General features: G+C 55.9%; 1 protein-coding gene across 1 annotated transcript in view; it reads left to right on the top strand.

Moving 5' to 3' along the window:
* The window catches only part of KIF17 (kinesin family member 17), a 32,750-nt gene that overhangs the window by 2,843 nt on the left and 15,040 nt on the right, over positions 1-14,867 (top strand). The window contains exons 2-6 of the mRNA XM_090271479.1: positions 1,464-1,610; positions 2,426-2,527; positions 7,706-7,895; positions 9,638-10,090; positions 13,624-13,733. Coding sequence (XP_090127605.1) covers positions 1,464-1,610; positions 2,426-2,527; positions 7,706-7,895; positions 9,638-10,090; positions 13,624-13,733 — 1,002 coding nt within the window. The remainder of the gene's footprint in view (positions 1-1,463; positions 1,611-2,425; positions 2,528-7,705; positions 7,896-9,637; positions 10,091-13,623; positions 13,734-14,867) is intronic.

Below are 14,867 nucleotides of genomic sequence, written 5' to 3'. Positions count from 1 at the left end.
TTCAGATGCTGAAGTGACTGTCACTGGTTAAAATGAAATGAAGCACAAAACACGTTTTTGATGGAAAAACATTTTACGCTGCTTCAGTTTTTAAGGGTAAATTAATTGAAACAAACCAAAATAAATTTAATTTCTCAGTTGCACCAGGCACATTTCTGGTGGCTCGTAAGTAGCCATCCTGTGGATGGGGCAGCGACCCTTACTTTATGTAGACTCTTCTCTGGGTTTGGGTGACACTGATGCTCTGGGTGCTAAATCGTGCTGTTCCTGGCACTTCATGTGCCCCTGGCTCTGAGGAGCCCAGCCGTGGCCCCTGGCCGGGCGATGAGTCTGCCACTGCCTCTTCCCCGCCACAAGGGACCGTCCCTGTGTGCGGCCCATGGCTTCTGATGAGCTACAGGAACCCACACGTGGTCAGGGTTCCTCGGAAAAGGGACAGGTGCTTGTCCAGCTGTGCCCATTACGGTGAGGCCTTCCCTCAAGGGAACTGTGAATCGTGACTTTGGTCCTCCTTCACCAGTGGTCCCTGGGGTACCGGAGCCCCGTGCTGGTCCATCTACAGGATGGAACCAGGTGTAGGTGCCATGTGGGCCCACAGGGTCTGGGAGCAGCTCCAGGGGCCCATGTTCTGACACTGGATTCCCCCTCCTTCATGTGTCATCATGTGTGAGGGCAGGGACTGGGTGTCCCCTGCCAGAGCACAGTGGCAGCACAGGGAAGAGAGTCAGTACCTACAGATGAATAAATGCATGTGAATGAAGAATGACTTCGGGGTGGCACCCTGTCTGCCCCTTACCTTCCTTCCCAGCTTTGCCTTCCATACCCCTCACCCCAGCCTTTCACTTCTTTGTCTTCCCTCAAGCTGTCCCCTGAGCCTGAAATGCCTTCCTCTCTGTCACTTGTCAAAATCCAAACCACTCTTTCAGTTCCCCCGGTTCTACCTACCAGGAGTCTGTGCCACGTTCCGCCCTTCCCCCTCCTTGCCAGAGGCCTGCAGTTCCGACTTCACACACGCCTCCACTGGCCCCGTCTGGGAATCACTCACCCACGAACCCAGGCGGATGTTCAGTGAGCGTGGCCGCACGCCAGCTCCCCACGTGCCAAGTGCACGCAGTAATTCTTGGGTAAACCTCACACCAGCCTCGGGGGAGGTGCTGTTCTGACCCTTTATTTCAGGGGAGGAAACCGAGGCTCACTGTGCCTGGGTAAGAAGGGTCCAAGGGTGTACAGTCAGCAAAGGGTGGCTAGGCTCCAGGGCACAAGCTCTTAACCACACAGGGGGACAGTCTCCTACCCCACCAGGCAGACAGGACAGAGCTGTTATTCATAGCCCGGGGACGTCGTGGTGGGAGACCCGGCAGGGGCCCTGCGTCTGCCGGTCAGGATGCCCCGCCGCCCTGGGCTGGCCCTGTGGCTGGCTGTGCTGTGTCAGCTGAGCGCTGGGGTTGTGGTCCTCCCCGCAGGGCGTCACCGAGGGCTACAACGGCACCATCTTCGCCTACGGCCAGACGGGCAGCGGGAAGTCCTTCACCATGCAAGGCCTGCCGGACCCGCCCTCGCAGAGGGGCATCATTCCCAGGGCCTTCGAGCACGTTTTTGAGAGCGTCCAGGTGCGGGCCTCATGGAGGGAAGGGGCAGGGCTGGGGCTCGGGGCCGCGGGCTCCCCACGAATTACCATGAGTGGTCCCGGAGCATTGCTGACCGTGGGATGCCACTGGAGCCTGAAAAGGTGGTGGGAGACGAACTGAAAACTGAGAAAAATGACCCCTTGCAGTCCCACGTTTTTCTCCTGCCCTTTTTGGATTTTAACATTTCGTTTAGCATTTCACATGGCTATGATGACCTCTCGAAGTGGCTGGAACAACCAGCTTTCCTTTTTATTGAGCTGTTGCTATAGCCCAAGCCCTGGGCAAAGCCCTTCATTATCCCACTGAACCCCCACCCTGGCCCCGGAGATGGGGAAGCTGAGACTTGGAGCCCCTGTGGGCTGGGTCAAAACCAGTCACCCCAGTGTCCAGGCTGCAGGTGAGAAGTGCGCTGGGGGCATCTGTGGCAATTCGCAGACATTCTTGCCTCTGGGAAAATGCAAAGCGGGGACTGGGATCCTGGCCAGCTGCAGAGGCCACCATACCTGTACCTAAAGCTCAGCTAGTAACCCACGGGAGCGAGAGCTGCCACGGATCAGCCCAGGGCCCGTGCTTGCGGGGGGGTGGGTGTTCCCATTTCCTTTCCTCTGGGGGCCATAGAGACAGCGCCAGACAACAGCAATATGAGAATTATGCCGCTCTGTGAAGCCTGGCCCCCATCCCCGCCCCAAGCCTGCATGGCCATGATCTCCTGGCTGCAGCAGGCTCGGGTTGCAGGGGCAGGGCTGGCAGCAGGTGCTCAGGTGTCTGTCTTCGCCCCCTCCACCCATTCCCTGCAGTGTGCAGAGAACACCAAGTTCTTGGTCCGCGCCGCCTACCTGGAGATCTACAATGAAGATGTTCGTGACCTGCTGGGGGCAGACACCAAGCAGAAGCTGGAGGTGGGTGCAGACCTGGCATGGGCAGGTGGGGGCCGGTGAAGAGGGGAGGTTGGCATCCGGAGGTGGTCCCTCAGAAATACAGGAAAGGTATCCTGAGGGCACAGGTGCTGGGTCAGACTACAGTGGGCACTTTTGAACTTGAATTTTAAGGTAGTCTCAGAGTCCATGACGTAGGGGAGGGGTTAATGAGCCCACCTCTACCACACGAGGGAGGTTGGACTTTACCTGGGGTAATCCCACCGTCATTTATTGAAATAGATGGAGCTCTGTAATAGATAACATTTGAAATAAGGGTTCCACTTCTAAAAATTTAATTTGAAAATCTCTTAAGAACCCTTCAAGCTAAAAAGGTAATTATGATTGTCATTTATTGAGAACTTATTGTTCACTGACTGCTTTAGGCATATTATCTCATTTCATACAGTGACCTTGTTAGGCAGGTATCACTTTCCCTGATTCACTGATGTGGGAAGAGAGGTTAGTTAACTTGCCCAAGTTTCCCACAGCACTAAGTGGCTGAACTTGGATTTGAACCCAGGCCTGTCTGGTTTCAAAGGTCCTGAATCTCAAACATCACATTTTATAGCTACTGCTGGGCTCAGATTCTGGGACTTTGTTCCCTTTGAAAGGGGTCTGGTGTGGGTGGGCCTAAGGACCAATGATATGACCTCATAAAATTGTTATGAGATTCAGTAGGGTAACGAGGGGGAGCTGCTTAGCAGAGCGCCGGCGTTTAGCAGGAGCTTGGCATATGAGCTATTTCGTGTCATTGTGGTTCTGAGAAAGGACAGTGACTGGGACTGGCGGTTGCAGTGGAAGCCCAGGGAGGGGGAGTCAGGACTGGTGGGCACATGCTTTGTAGATTGTCCTGCTCCCAAAAGGCTAGAACCAGTATGACAGAACATCAGTCTCAGCATGTGAAGCAGAATTAGATGCCTTGAGGGGTCTATCAAGATAGGCAGAACTTGGCTGATCCTTTGGGGAGCCCAGCGAGGTCAAGTGACCTAGCAGGACTGGACAGTTGGTGGCAAGGCCACCAAGACCCTTGGACCTTCATCGTCGTGTGTGGGGGAGGTGCTGGCAGCTGCCCTCCAAGTCCGGTGCTTCTTATCTGACCAAGTGACTAATGGGGTCCAAAAGGCCTACAACCAGTGCTGGGGGTCGGCCCACCTCCTTCAGAGTCAGAATGCCCAAGTTAGGGGAATGTCAATCATTAGTGAGCATCAGCCCTAGCATGTTGCTATGGAGATTCCCATTTTACAGGTGAAAAAACTAGGCTGGGGAAGAGGGTCACTGGGGTCACTGGGCTAGGATGTCACAGAGTCATGGTTGGACATTTTCCATGACCCAAACTGCTTAAATCTCCCCAGGCCACATGCCTTGACAGCTGTAGGGGAGGGCAGAACCCCTCCCAGTCTTCTGGACCCTCCCTGTCCTCCAGATTGGACAGGACACTGGAATCGCCCATGTGGGCAGGGCTGTTTCTCTGCTCAGCTGCAGAGCCTTCTACTTGCTTTTTAAACACCCCAGCCCCCTCAACACCACCACACACTCACTTTCCCTGGCTTCATTTGAGGGACTGTGAGTTCCTCTCTGGCTGGTGACCACTCCAAGGCCCAATGGAACAATTCAGACTTCCAGGAGCATCTGTCTTGAAAGACTTGTTTGTACCTGTCATATCATTAAAAATTCCTTAAGAATTTGAGCCAGGAAGACCCATTAGAGAGTTCCTGGTCCAGCCGTTTCCTGGTACAGATGAGGAAACTGAGTCCTAAGGAGAGGAAGGGACTTGGCTAAGGTCACATAGCAAATGACTTGTTGTTGTACCTGAACTTGTGAGATCTGAGTGGTCAGGTGCTTTTCTCCCAGTATGTTTGGGGCCAGCAATATAGGAAACCCCTGGGACAATAAGAAGCCAGAAGTGAGGTTCCAGTTGACAGAGGGACACATTGATTCATTCATTCAACAAAAGCTTACTGGGCACCAGGCCGCCCACTGCAGCAGGTCCCCACAGGCCTGAATTCCCTCCCTTCCTCCCTCCCTCCCAGTCTCCATCTAAACCCCAACCCCAACCCCCTTCTCTGCTTCTCCCAAACACAGCAATGCTTTGCCCTTTCTATGCAAGAACCTCCAGCCGCCCACCTGGAGTCTTTCTACTCTCTCCTGGAGCTGGGGCAGCTGAGTCACACCTCACCCCCAGAAGGGGAAAGGGGGCGGGGAGGAAGGCACAGGCAGTTACTCCCACATGACAACCCTTAAAGGCCAGCCTTCAGGATCAGGGGGCCCTCTTTTCCTTCCCCAATACCCTGGTCCCTGGAATGGCTCAATCAACCTGGCCCTGAGGAGTCAGGGGCTGGCACTTGCCCCTGCTGGGCCACAGGCCTCAGGTTTGGTGAGCCAGGCTGTCTGGTGAGGGGGAGGGGGCTGCCAGGGATGGATGCACCCCCAGGGTTGCCCCCAGCTTTTGACCTGGGGCCTCACAGTGGAAGTGCATTTGGGGTCACAGCAGCCTTAGGAGGAGGTGCTGCGTGTGTCCTTTATTACAAATGGGGAAGCTGAAGCTCAATGCACCTGGGTAAGACCAGCCTAAAGGCTCAATCAAGTAAAGGGTGGAGACCTGATGTGAACACACAGTGCAGTGCAGGGCCTGATCATTTTGGTAATCAGTGATCATTGGATCAGCTAAGGCCAGCAAGAGATTTTGGGAAGCAGAGTCACACCTCCCCGCTTCTGTCAAAACCACAAACCATCATGGAACCCAGCCCAGTACTGGGTGGTGGGGGTGGGCCCTTGGGGGCCTCTCCATTGGGTCTCGTACCCCGTGTCCCAGTAGAGTGTCAGGAGCCCTCCTCCAGGGGGTGTCTCCTGGATCCAGATCAGCCGTGGACATTTCCTGACTGTGTGCCAGCCACATCCCAGCTGGTTGTCATGGTGACTGGGCAGCCTTGCAGCCAGAGGAGCAGTTACCAAGAAACAGGGCACAACAGGTGGCTGTCGCTCGTGTCTCCTCAGCTCTGTGGTGGGTGGGTGCCCGAATATCAGGGAAGGGATAGAGGGAGCCAGGGGTCACCAGGCGGGGGGCAAGCTTTCTTGGGTCTAAACATGGGATGGGGGGTGACCTCTACATTCTGCTTGTGAGAGACAGATCATCCTCACCCTCTTCATGACCTGTGTTCACTGAGCCCCCTGCAAGTACCCCCAGGACTTTTTATTAGCTCCATTCCCTACTTAATCCTCATAATAATCATGCAGAAGTAGGATTTCTTATCCTCATTTTACACATGAGGTAAATGAGGCCGAGAGAGGCACATTGACTTCCCCAACTAGCAAGTGGCAGAGCAGGTTTCTATCCCAGGCCTGTCTGAATTAATTGGAACTGCCATCTTCCTGAAGCCTGGAGCATCCGCTCACTCACCTGGACCTACTATGTGCCAGACAGCCATCTAGGTTCTTCCAGGGAGTGTGGCAGTGATCCAAAATGGCCCCTGTCAGCCTTGCCAGTGTGGCTCTGTTGGTTGGGGTGTCATCCTGTGCACCAAAGGTCACGGGTTCGATTCCTGGTCAGGGCACATACCTAGGTTGTGGGTTCAGTTCCTGGTTGGGGTGCATGTCACATGTGGGAGGCCATCAATTGATGTTTCTCTCACATCGATGCTTCTCTCTCTCGAATCAATTTTAAAAAAGGCCTCTCTCAGGCACACAGGTGGGCGGGAATGAAGCCTCCAAGTGCTGCCAAGGCATCGAGCTGGCTTCACCTGCTTCTGTCCTTTGTTCCTTCTTCACAGCTGCCTCCTAGGTCAAGGTTAGCCCTTTGTCATTTTAAGCTTTGGTTACTGCAGGATTCTCCAGCCTCTCTCCAGCCCTTCCCTTTGGACTCTTCCACTGTCTGTGACCTCATTGGTGCCCTGCCACTAATAGCTGTGTGACCTTCAGCCAGTCACTTAATCCCTCTGTGCCTCATTTATTTATTCACACCAGGAAGCCCAGGCCTTCCGGCTGGCTCTGGCTGTTTCTCCACACTTCTGAAGATAGGGCATACCTGTGCTCCCCACCCCTCCTCCCCCACTCCCGCCACCACAGTGCAACAGGGCGCCCCCCACCCCCTGACGCCACCCCCGCCTCCGTGCCCTGAAGCTGCCTGGAGCAAAGCCTCAGAGCCTTCAGTGGCTCAGACCACACCGCACGGGCGACTTTTGTCCTGTTCACTCTGCTTTTGCCAGAGCAGTTTTATTTCTTCTCATACTTGAGAAATACTGCATTTCACAGCTCTGTGTCAGCAACGAAACAACTTGGCTGCCTGGAAAGTGAGCAGGGAGCAATCAGATAAATTAATTTACTTTCTGCCATTGTGCTGAGAGCGGTGGGACTTCGGGAGTTCTGGTCCGCAAATGGCACTTCACCCACCAGGACCCAAGGTTCTGGGAACATCCCTGTGGCCCTGGAGCCCAGGCAGAGAGGTGCAGAGCCGTGCTGATGAGACAGAGGAGGAGCCTTCGGGCCCCAGGGTGACTACAGTGTCCGCCCTGGGGAGCTGACACTCCCAGACTGAAAACCACCTTCACAAAACAGCACAACAGTGAGGACAGCGGCTGCAGGTGTGGAACACGGGCCTGGGCCAGGCACTGTGCCAAGCATTATATGGGCCGTAGTTTACTGAGTCCTCACCATCTCTTCAGGAGAGAGGTATCTCATACCCATTGTACAGATGTGGAAACTGAGGCTCAGAGAGGCTATGTCACTGGCCCAAGGTCCCACAACAAGTAAGAGGCAGGGGTGGGTTTGAGGCTGGTTCTACCTGCAGCAAACTCTCTGCCTAATGGGGCTTTTTTTTTTTTTTTAAGACTTTATTTATTTACTTTTAGAGAGAGGGGGAGGAAGGGAGAGAGAGAGGGAGAGAAACTTCAATGTGCAAGAGATACATAGATTGGTTGCCTCTCTCACGCCCCCAACGGGGGACCTGGCCTGCAACCCAGGCATGTGCCCTGGCTGGGAGTCGAACTGGTAACCCTTCAGTTTGCAGATCAATGCTCAAGCCATTGACCCACACCAGCCAGGGTCCTAACGGGGCATTTGAGGTGCTAATCAGGGCTGCAGGAGGGCAAAGGTGGTCTGAATGGGGCCCTTCCCTCTAGGATCCCTGGTCCCACCCGTCCCTGACCTGTGTCCCTCCTGCCACAGCTGAAGGAGCACCCGGAGAAGGGCGTGTACGTGAGGGGGCTGTCCATGCACACAGTGCACAGCGTGGCCCAGTGTGAGCGCATCATGGAGAAGGGCTGGAAGAACCGCTCGGTTGGCTACACCCTGATGAACAAGGACTCCTCGCGCTCCCACTCCATCTTCACCATCAACATCGAGATCTACGCTGTGGGTATGTGAGCCGGATGGGGTGGACAGGGGCCAGGTGATCTGAGCTGCGTTCCTGCTCCTGGTCGCCAGGACACTTCACCTCTCAGAGCCTCAGGGGCCCGTCTGAAACGGGGAAGGATGCTGGCACTGCCTGGAGGAAGCACAAGAGGCCCCTCCCCAGGCTGGGACCCACGTTTCCAGGATAAACAGCGTCAACAACAATAATAACGCCAGTAGCTACCACTGAGCACTTCCTGTGTGCCATGCATTTTATGTGCATTTAGCACATGTGACCATGTGGCTGCAGGACAGTGCGTTACTCACGGCCCTTTCCTAACCCGTCCTCTACCAGCGTTACAGTCGCGTCCAGTTTTTCAGTGTCAAGAATGTCATCACGAACATCGTGGGGCACAAAACCTTTCCTGCTTTTAGAGTCGTTTCCTCAGATCAGGTTTCCTGGAGTAGACGGGGAGCAGAGGGCACAGACCTGTCCAAAGGGCTTTCCAAAAGGGCGGTTCCAGGCCCCTCCTTCCCCCTCCTCTACCTTCCTCCTCCTCCTCTTCCTCCTTCTTTCTTTTCCCTCCTCCTCCTCCTCCTCTTCTTTTTCTTCCTCTTCTCCTTTCTTCTTTTTTGGCAATAGCCCGAAGAATCAAGCCTCTCCCATGTCCAAGTCTGTCCTGGGCACCAGCCAAATCTTTTATTTTTTTACTTCAGGTTCCTCTGCTCATGGGCAAAACTAGACCAATTCTGGTTTCAACCAGCAGGAAACGAAGGAGGAAGCCCTTGCCCCTGCCCCCATCTCACCTTATTTGGAACCGTGTATGGTTCCGTCTAGAGACAAAAAAGGAACCATTAATAGTATTAAGAGCAGCTTGCTGTCGTTTGATGAGCACGTGCTATGTGCCAGGCACAACCCTGAGCTCTTTCCATACGTGCTATCCGTGCAGTCCTCCCACAAGCCTTCAGGGTGGGCTGTGATTCCCACTGTGCAGAGAGAAAGGCTGAGGCTCAGAGTCAAGTGAAGTTACCGTATCTCTCCAAGTCTCACAGTGACTGAGGGGTAGAATCCAGCTTGGATCCCCATAGGTCTGTGTTCCCCAAAATCTGTGCTCTTGAGTCCCTGCTACCAACCACAGAGTACCCAGCTCCTGTCACACTTGGCACTTGGGGTCTGCCCTGCTAGCACAGCCTGAAGTCACTGCGGAACAGAGGAGAGGAAAACCTGCTCTGTGCCAGGCCCTGTATAGACCCTGTGAAAATGCGCTGTTGTTTACTCCTCCCAACAACCAACCCTACTGGGGAGCCACTGGTAGTCTCCTTTGGTTGATAGGAGAATAAGGATCAGAGAGGTGCTTGGGTCTGCCAAGGTCACACAGCAAGTAGGAGACAGGACTGGGATGGGAGCCAGGTCCAAGAAACTCCAAAGCCAGTGTTTTTTGCATTAAAGGATACAACTCCATGGGGACCCAGTCACATCCCCCCATCCCCACCTTTGGCCTCACAAGATATCTGTAGGAGCTGTGGGGCCAGTCACAGACCCCTGCTTCCTGGAATCAGACGGCCCTGGAGGCCGAGGCCAGTTAGATGCCCTTTCTGAGCCTCAGCTTCCTGCTCTGTAAGGTGGGCACAGTAAGAGCACCTCCTTCATGGGTGAAATGAGACCCTCGGTGGGTGGGGAGCCCCCGGCGCCTGATCGCTCTCTGCCCCCATTACCACAGGGTGCCTACCTAAAGGCCCTCAGCCCTCTGCCCGGTCTATTTGCAGATGAGCGGGGCAAGGACCACCTCCGGGCAGGCAAGCTGAACCTGGTGGACCTGGCAGGCAGCGAGCGGCAGTCCAAGACAGGCGCCACAGGGGAGCGGCTCAAGGAGGCCACCAAGATCAACCTGTCGCTGTCAGCGCTGGGCAACGTCATCTCCGCCCTGGTGGACGGGCGCTGTAAGCACATCCCCTACCGTGACTCGAAGCTGACGCGGCTGCTGCAGGACTCCTTGGGCGGCAACACCAAGACGCTGATGGTGGCCTGCCTGTCGCCCGCTGACAACAACTATGACGAGACACTCAGCACGCTGCGCTACGCCAACCGAGCCAAGAACATCAAGAACAAGCCACGCGTCAACGAAGACCCCAAGGACGCCCTGCTGCGCGAGTACCAGGAGGAGATCAAGAGGCTCAAGGCCATTCTGGCCCAGCAGATGGGTCCTGGCCACCTGTCAGGTGGGACGGCTCGGAGGAAGGAGGGAGCGGCAGGAAGGGTCTCAGTCTGCCTGCCTCCGGCTGAGTCTGAGACGTGGTGGCGATGCCCCGGGTCCTCTTGGCTTCATGGGAGCATAGCTTTGGGACCGTGAGGGAGAGCCCTGGTTTGGGAAAGCCCGGATGGTGTCTGCTTGCTGATGCCCTGAGAAGGGGCCAGTCTGTCTATCCTGCCTATCAGCTGGGGGTGGGGCTCTGTCGCCTGCTCCCTGCCTCTGGGCTGCACATCCGTCACCACCCTGTCTGCCTGCTGTCTCTGTGGCAGCACTGTAACGCTGGGCCACTTAGCAGAGGGGTGACTCACTCCCCACTCCCACCCCTACCCCCACCCCCAGATAGGCGTCTCGTGATGGCAGCGCTCACACGCAGGCGTTCGGCTGGCAGCTGGCAGGTAGAAACCTGTACCTAGAGCACAGGTCTGCAAGCTCCTTGCACCTGAAGGACTCCAAGGCTTTTTCTTGTCTGAGAAACTTTTGGGAAACGGTCCTGAGTCCATGTGTCTGTTCATCCAACTCCCACCCACTTTGCTCACTATCCGTCCATTCTACACACCTACCCACCCACCCATCCATCCACCTGCCCACCCACACCTACCCACCCATCCCTCTACTCACCCACCCATCCAGCCAAGTCCCCTAAGTACCTGCTCTGTGTGTGGACCTGTGCTGGCCACGGAGGACACAAAGGTGAATCAGATCCAGACTGCCTCACAGGCACCTCATCTCCTGGGCGGTGTGGGGAGGGGAGTTTCCAGCAGACCACCATTGAGCAGAGTCTTGGGGGACGACAAGTCTCCCTGTTAGACAGGATGAGAGTGGCAGTGTGGGCAAAGATGCCACTTGGGGAACCTCAAGTGCTTCTGCTGAGTGGAGGGGTAGCACATGGGCAGGTAGAGGTGGTAGGGGCAGGAATGGCAATGGCCTTGGGCACCACAGTGGGGGTTCCACTTTGGCCCTCTGCCTTCCCCCTCCTTCCGTGCTTCCCACTCCTGCCCCTAGTCACCCCTACGGCTGGGAAGGAGAAGCTAGATGGCGGAATGGAGAGAGGTAGCAGGAAGGAGTCGGGAGGCCCTGCCGGTGTCTCCCCGGAGACGGCAGCCTCGTGGGGCAGGGGCTGAAATGATCCATGTGGGGCAGTGAGCTGAGAGCCGAGCAGTAATGGCCCGTTTGTACCCTGGCTCCTTGGGCAAGCGGCTTGGCCCCTCTGCGCCTCAACATCCTCATCTGTGATGTAGAGGCGGTAGTGACAACAGGATCGCATGAGATGTGCATGTGGGTTTAGCACTCAGGCTCCTTAGACGATACCTGGTGCTTTTAGTTTGTAGTCAGGCCGGAAACCAGGTGTCTGGCTCAAAGCTCCGTGCCTTTCCACCACACAGTCCGCGCCGTCAGCATGGACCGCTCCACCCCAGTCTCCGCTCTTATTGCTGGCAAACTTCTCTCTCCCCCAGACAGCAAAAATTGAGATAACTTGTCTGTTCCCACTGGCCCCAGTTGCTCTGCTGCCTCTCTCTTGCCCCTAATCCAGGCAGGCTGTGTGCCCCATCCCATGGAGCCCACCCTTGTCACGGGTGACCACCTGGTGGGTCAATACAGTGAGCTGTCCTCAGGCAGGTGTCACCTCGTCCTCAGCATCAATGCACTCAGTGGATCCCCTCCCTTCTCCTTGAAACCCTTGCTTCCTGGACACTCTCTGTCCTGGTCCTCCTCCCCCCTCTCCGTCCCCTCCCAGGGGTGCTCCCCGCTCCCTAACCTTCCAAGGCAGAATTAGCCCAGGGGCGGTCCCCTGCCCCTCCTCCCTTACAGTCACTGAAGGTAGATTCTCGGGTCTTGTGGCTTTAAATACCATCTCGATGCTACATGGCTCCGACCCGTGGGCCTCCAGCCTGGCCATGTGACTTGTGTCCAGGTCTTAATTTATAAGGGTGACTGAATGGTGACACGGAGAGGCCAATGCCATTGAAAGAAAAGTTTAATGTCACAGTTACCCTGGAAATGAGAGGCATGCACACCTCGCAGGGCTGCGGGGGAGGCACCATTGAGGGCGGGGAGACAGGAGCAGAGGACAGCCTGGGCCAGAGCCCTTCGGGGGTCTCTGTGGGAAAGGCAAGGCAGGGCTAGAGGGACAGTTCTGGACCGGCTAGTCTGGATCATTCTAGCAGGCTTGGGGCTTCGGGCTGTCCCTGTTTGTCTGGCACCTGGCTCTGGGGGGATTTAGAGCTCTGGTGTGTGAGAGTTTGATCAAGAAGGTGGTTGGGGGTGTGGACCCAAAGTTGATTGGTTTCTACATGAAAGGTGGGCTCACTGACCAGTTGTTCACCCTCTCTAGGAATGAGCTGGTACTGGGAGGGGCAGCCTCTCCCTGGCCAGCAGGCCCATCAAGATGGCAAAACATCATAAAGCCCAGGAGCTGTGTTAAAATGATTGACACAGTGTAGCCTCTGAGTTCCAGACTGTCTCATAATCATTTGAAACTTAACTTGTCCCACACTGAGCTCTTGATCCTCCCCAAAATGCTGTCCCCCAGCTGTTCCCACCCAGTTGGTGGCAACTCTCTCCTTCCCGGGGTTCAAGCCAGAACCCCTGAAGTCATCCTTGGCTTCTCAAAAACTCAAGTCTATATCCAATCCTATTGTCTCTACCTTTAGAGCATGTCCAGGACCTGCCCACTGCTGTCCCCCTGGCCTGAGCCACTGTCATCTCTCACCTGCCTTACTGTGGAGGCTCCAAGAGGCCTCCTGGGGTCTGCCCTTTACCCCCTCAGTCCATTCTCCACACAGCAGCCAGGCAGACCCTGTTCAAACGCAAGTCTTTTCGCTGCCCCGTGCAAACCCCATTTTAACCCAAAGTCAAAGCTGAGGCCCTCCCCATGACTGCACGGTCTCCATGATCTGGCCCCATTCCCTCTGCCACCTCCTCTTCGCCCAGACTCTCCCACACTCACTGTGCCCCAGCCACATTGGCCTCCTGGCTGCTCCAGGGATATCCCAGGCCCCTGGTTACTCAGGACCTCTGCACTCGCTGCTCCCTTCTGTCTGTCCCCAGGACTTCTGCCCTCCTCACCTCTTCAGATCACTGCTTTCCTCTTACCTTGTACGAGGTCATCCCTTTGCCCACTATTTAAATTGCAACCCTTCCCCCTCGTCCTTACTCCTGAGCATCCTCCCGGCGTTCTGTCTCCTTGCAACATGTAAACATGTCATGAGTTTGCTTTGTTTGCCTTTCTCCTTTCTCCCCCCCGTTGAAAATTCAATGTGTGGGTGTGGAGCTTTGTCTGTTTTGTTCAATGCTGCATCCCCAGTGCCTAGAACATCTGGTGCTCACGAACTATTTCTTAAATGACTGAATAAATTAGCTTTACGTAGAGACTTGCTTCAAACAAGTTTAGTACTTTGAAGTTTTTTTGAATGAGCGTGTGGCTGTCTTTACAGATGCTGCTTAGTTTCTGCACATGGTGTGCCCCTCCATCACAGCCCCTCATTTCTGTTTTCCTTCCAGTCCTGCTGTCCAGTCAGGGGCTCCTGAACCCTGTCCAGCTTGAGGAGAAGCCATTGCCCCCAGCTGTGACCCAGCACGACACCGAGGCTGAGAAGCAGCTGATCCGGGAGGTGAGACCCAGAGCAGGGGGCAGAATGGACGGGCAGGTGGGGCTGGTGGGAGAGCATCTCCAGAATGATGCCATTTCATCCCCACCATTGCCTTGGGGTTGGTACCACAACCTCCTTTTTGGAGCTCAGAAAGCTGAGGCTCAGGGAGGTGCCATGACTTGCCCAAGGTCATACAGCTAAGGAGGGTCAGAGCTGGGACTGGGACTCAGGTTCCTAACTCCAGAGTCCAGTGCATCCCACATCAGTGGGAGAACAGAAAAGGGTGCAGGGGCGTCTGCAGGCATGTCGGGGCTCCTCAGCACTGCAGGAAGGCGTGGCGGTGGATTGGGGGGCGCGGAGAAGGCATTCCTGGTAGTAGAAATGGCCCGTGCGAAGGTGGGGGAGGCCGGAGAGCAAGGAGTCAGTCCCCTCAGCAGGTGCCAAGGAGCCTGGGCTTGGAGCAGAGCAGCTGGCGTGGGCAGTGCGGAGCCCCTTGGTGCCCATGTGACCAGCGGATGAGTGGCATGTTGGCCTCCCAGAAGCTGTCACCCGGGGGCACCTGGGCCCTCCTCCCAGGATCCATGGGAACCAGCAGGGCAGATAACACAGGTTTACAGATGCGGGGCTGATCCCCAGAAGGGCACTTAACACAGCCAGATGTGGCGGAGCCTCCTAGCTCCCGGCCCCGACTCCAGGCTCTGTTGGATTCCAGAGGCTCCTGCTATTTAAAGGCCACATTCTGAGATCCGAGCATGTGCTGGGGTTTGACATTTGATAGTCTGTTGAGGGCCGTGGCTTTTTCTTGGCGGATACTTAACGCCAGCAGGAACAGCTCTGCGGGGCCTGGGGCCTGGGCGTGTCTGCTGCTGGGCCTTTGCTACTCAACTATGACCTCAGGTGGAACCAGCTCTGAGGGTCTGGGAGCCCTGGTCAGGCTGTGAGGGCCTGGAGCCTAGCCTCTGGGGGGCAGACCAGGCAAGGCCTGTGGGCTAGAGGGCGGGGGGAACTGGACCTACGTGTCCCCAAGTGCAGCCCATGACAGGCAGAAGCTGTTACTGCTCAGGGAGAGGCTCAGGGGGCCCTGATGCGCCTGTCCTGGCCCCTGCGAAGGTTCTAGGAGCCCAGCTGCTCCATCTGTCTTCTCCTTGCTGGGGG

Source organism: Furipterus horrens, unplaced genomic scaffold (genome assembly GCF_987537825.1).
Source record: "Furipterus horrens unplaced genomic scaffold, mFurHor1.1.pri manual_scaffold_3, whole genome shotgun sequence".
Taxonomy (NCBI): domain Eukaryota; kingdom Metazoa; phylum Chordata; class Mammalia; order Chiroptera; family Furipteridae; genus Furipterus; species Furipterus horrens.
Note: the sequence above shows the minus strand (reverse complement) of the source record. Positions and strands in the feature narration are given on the sequence as shown.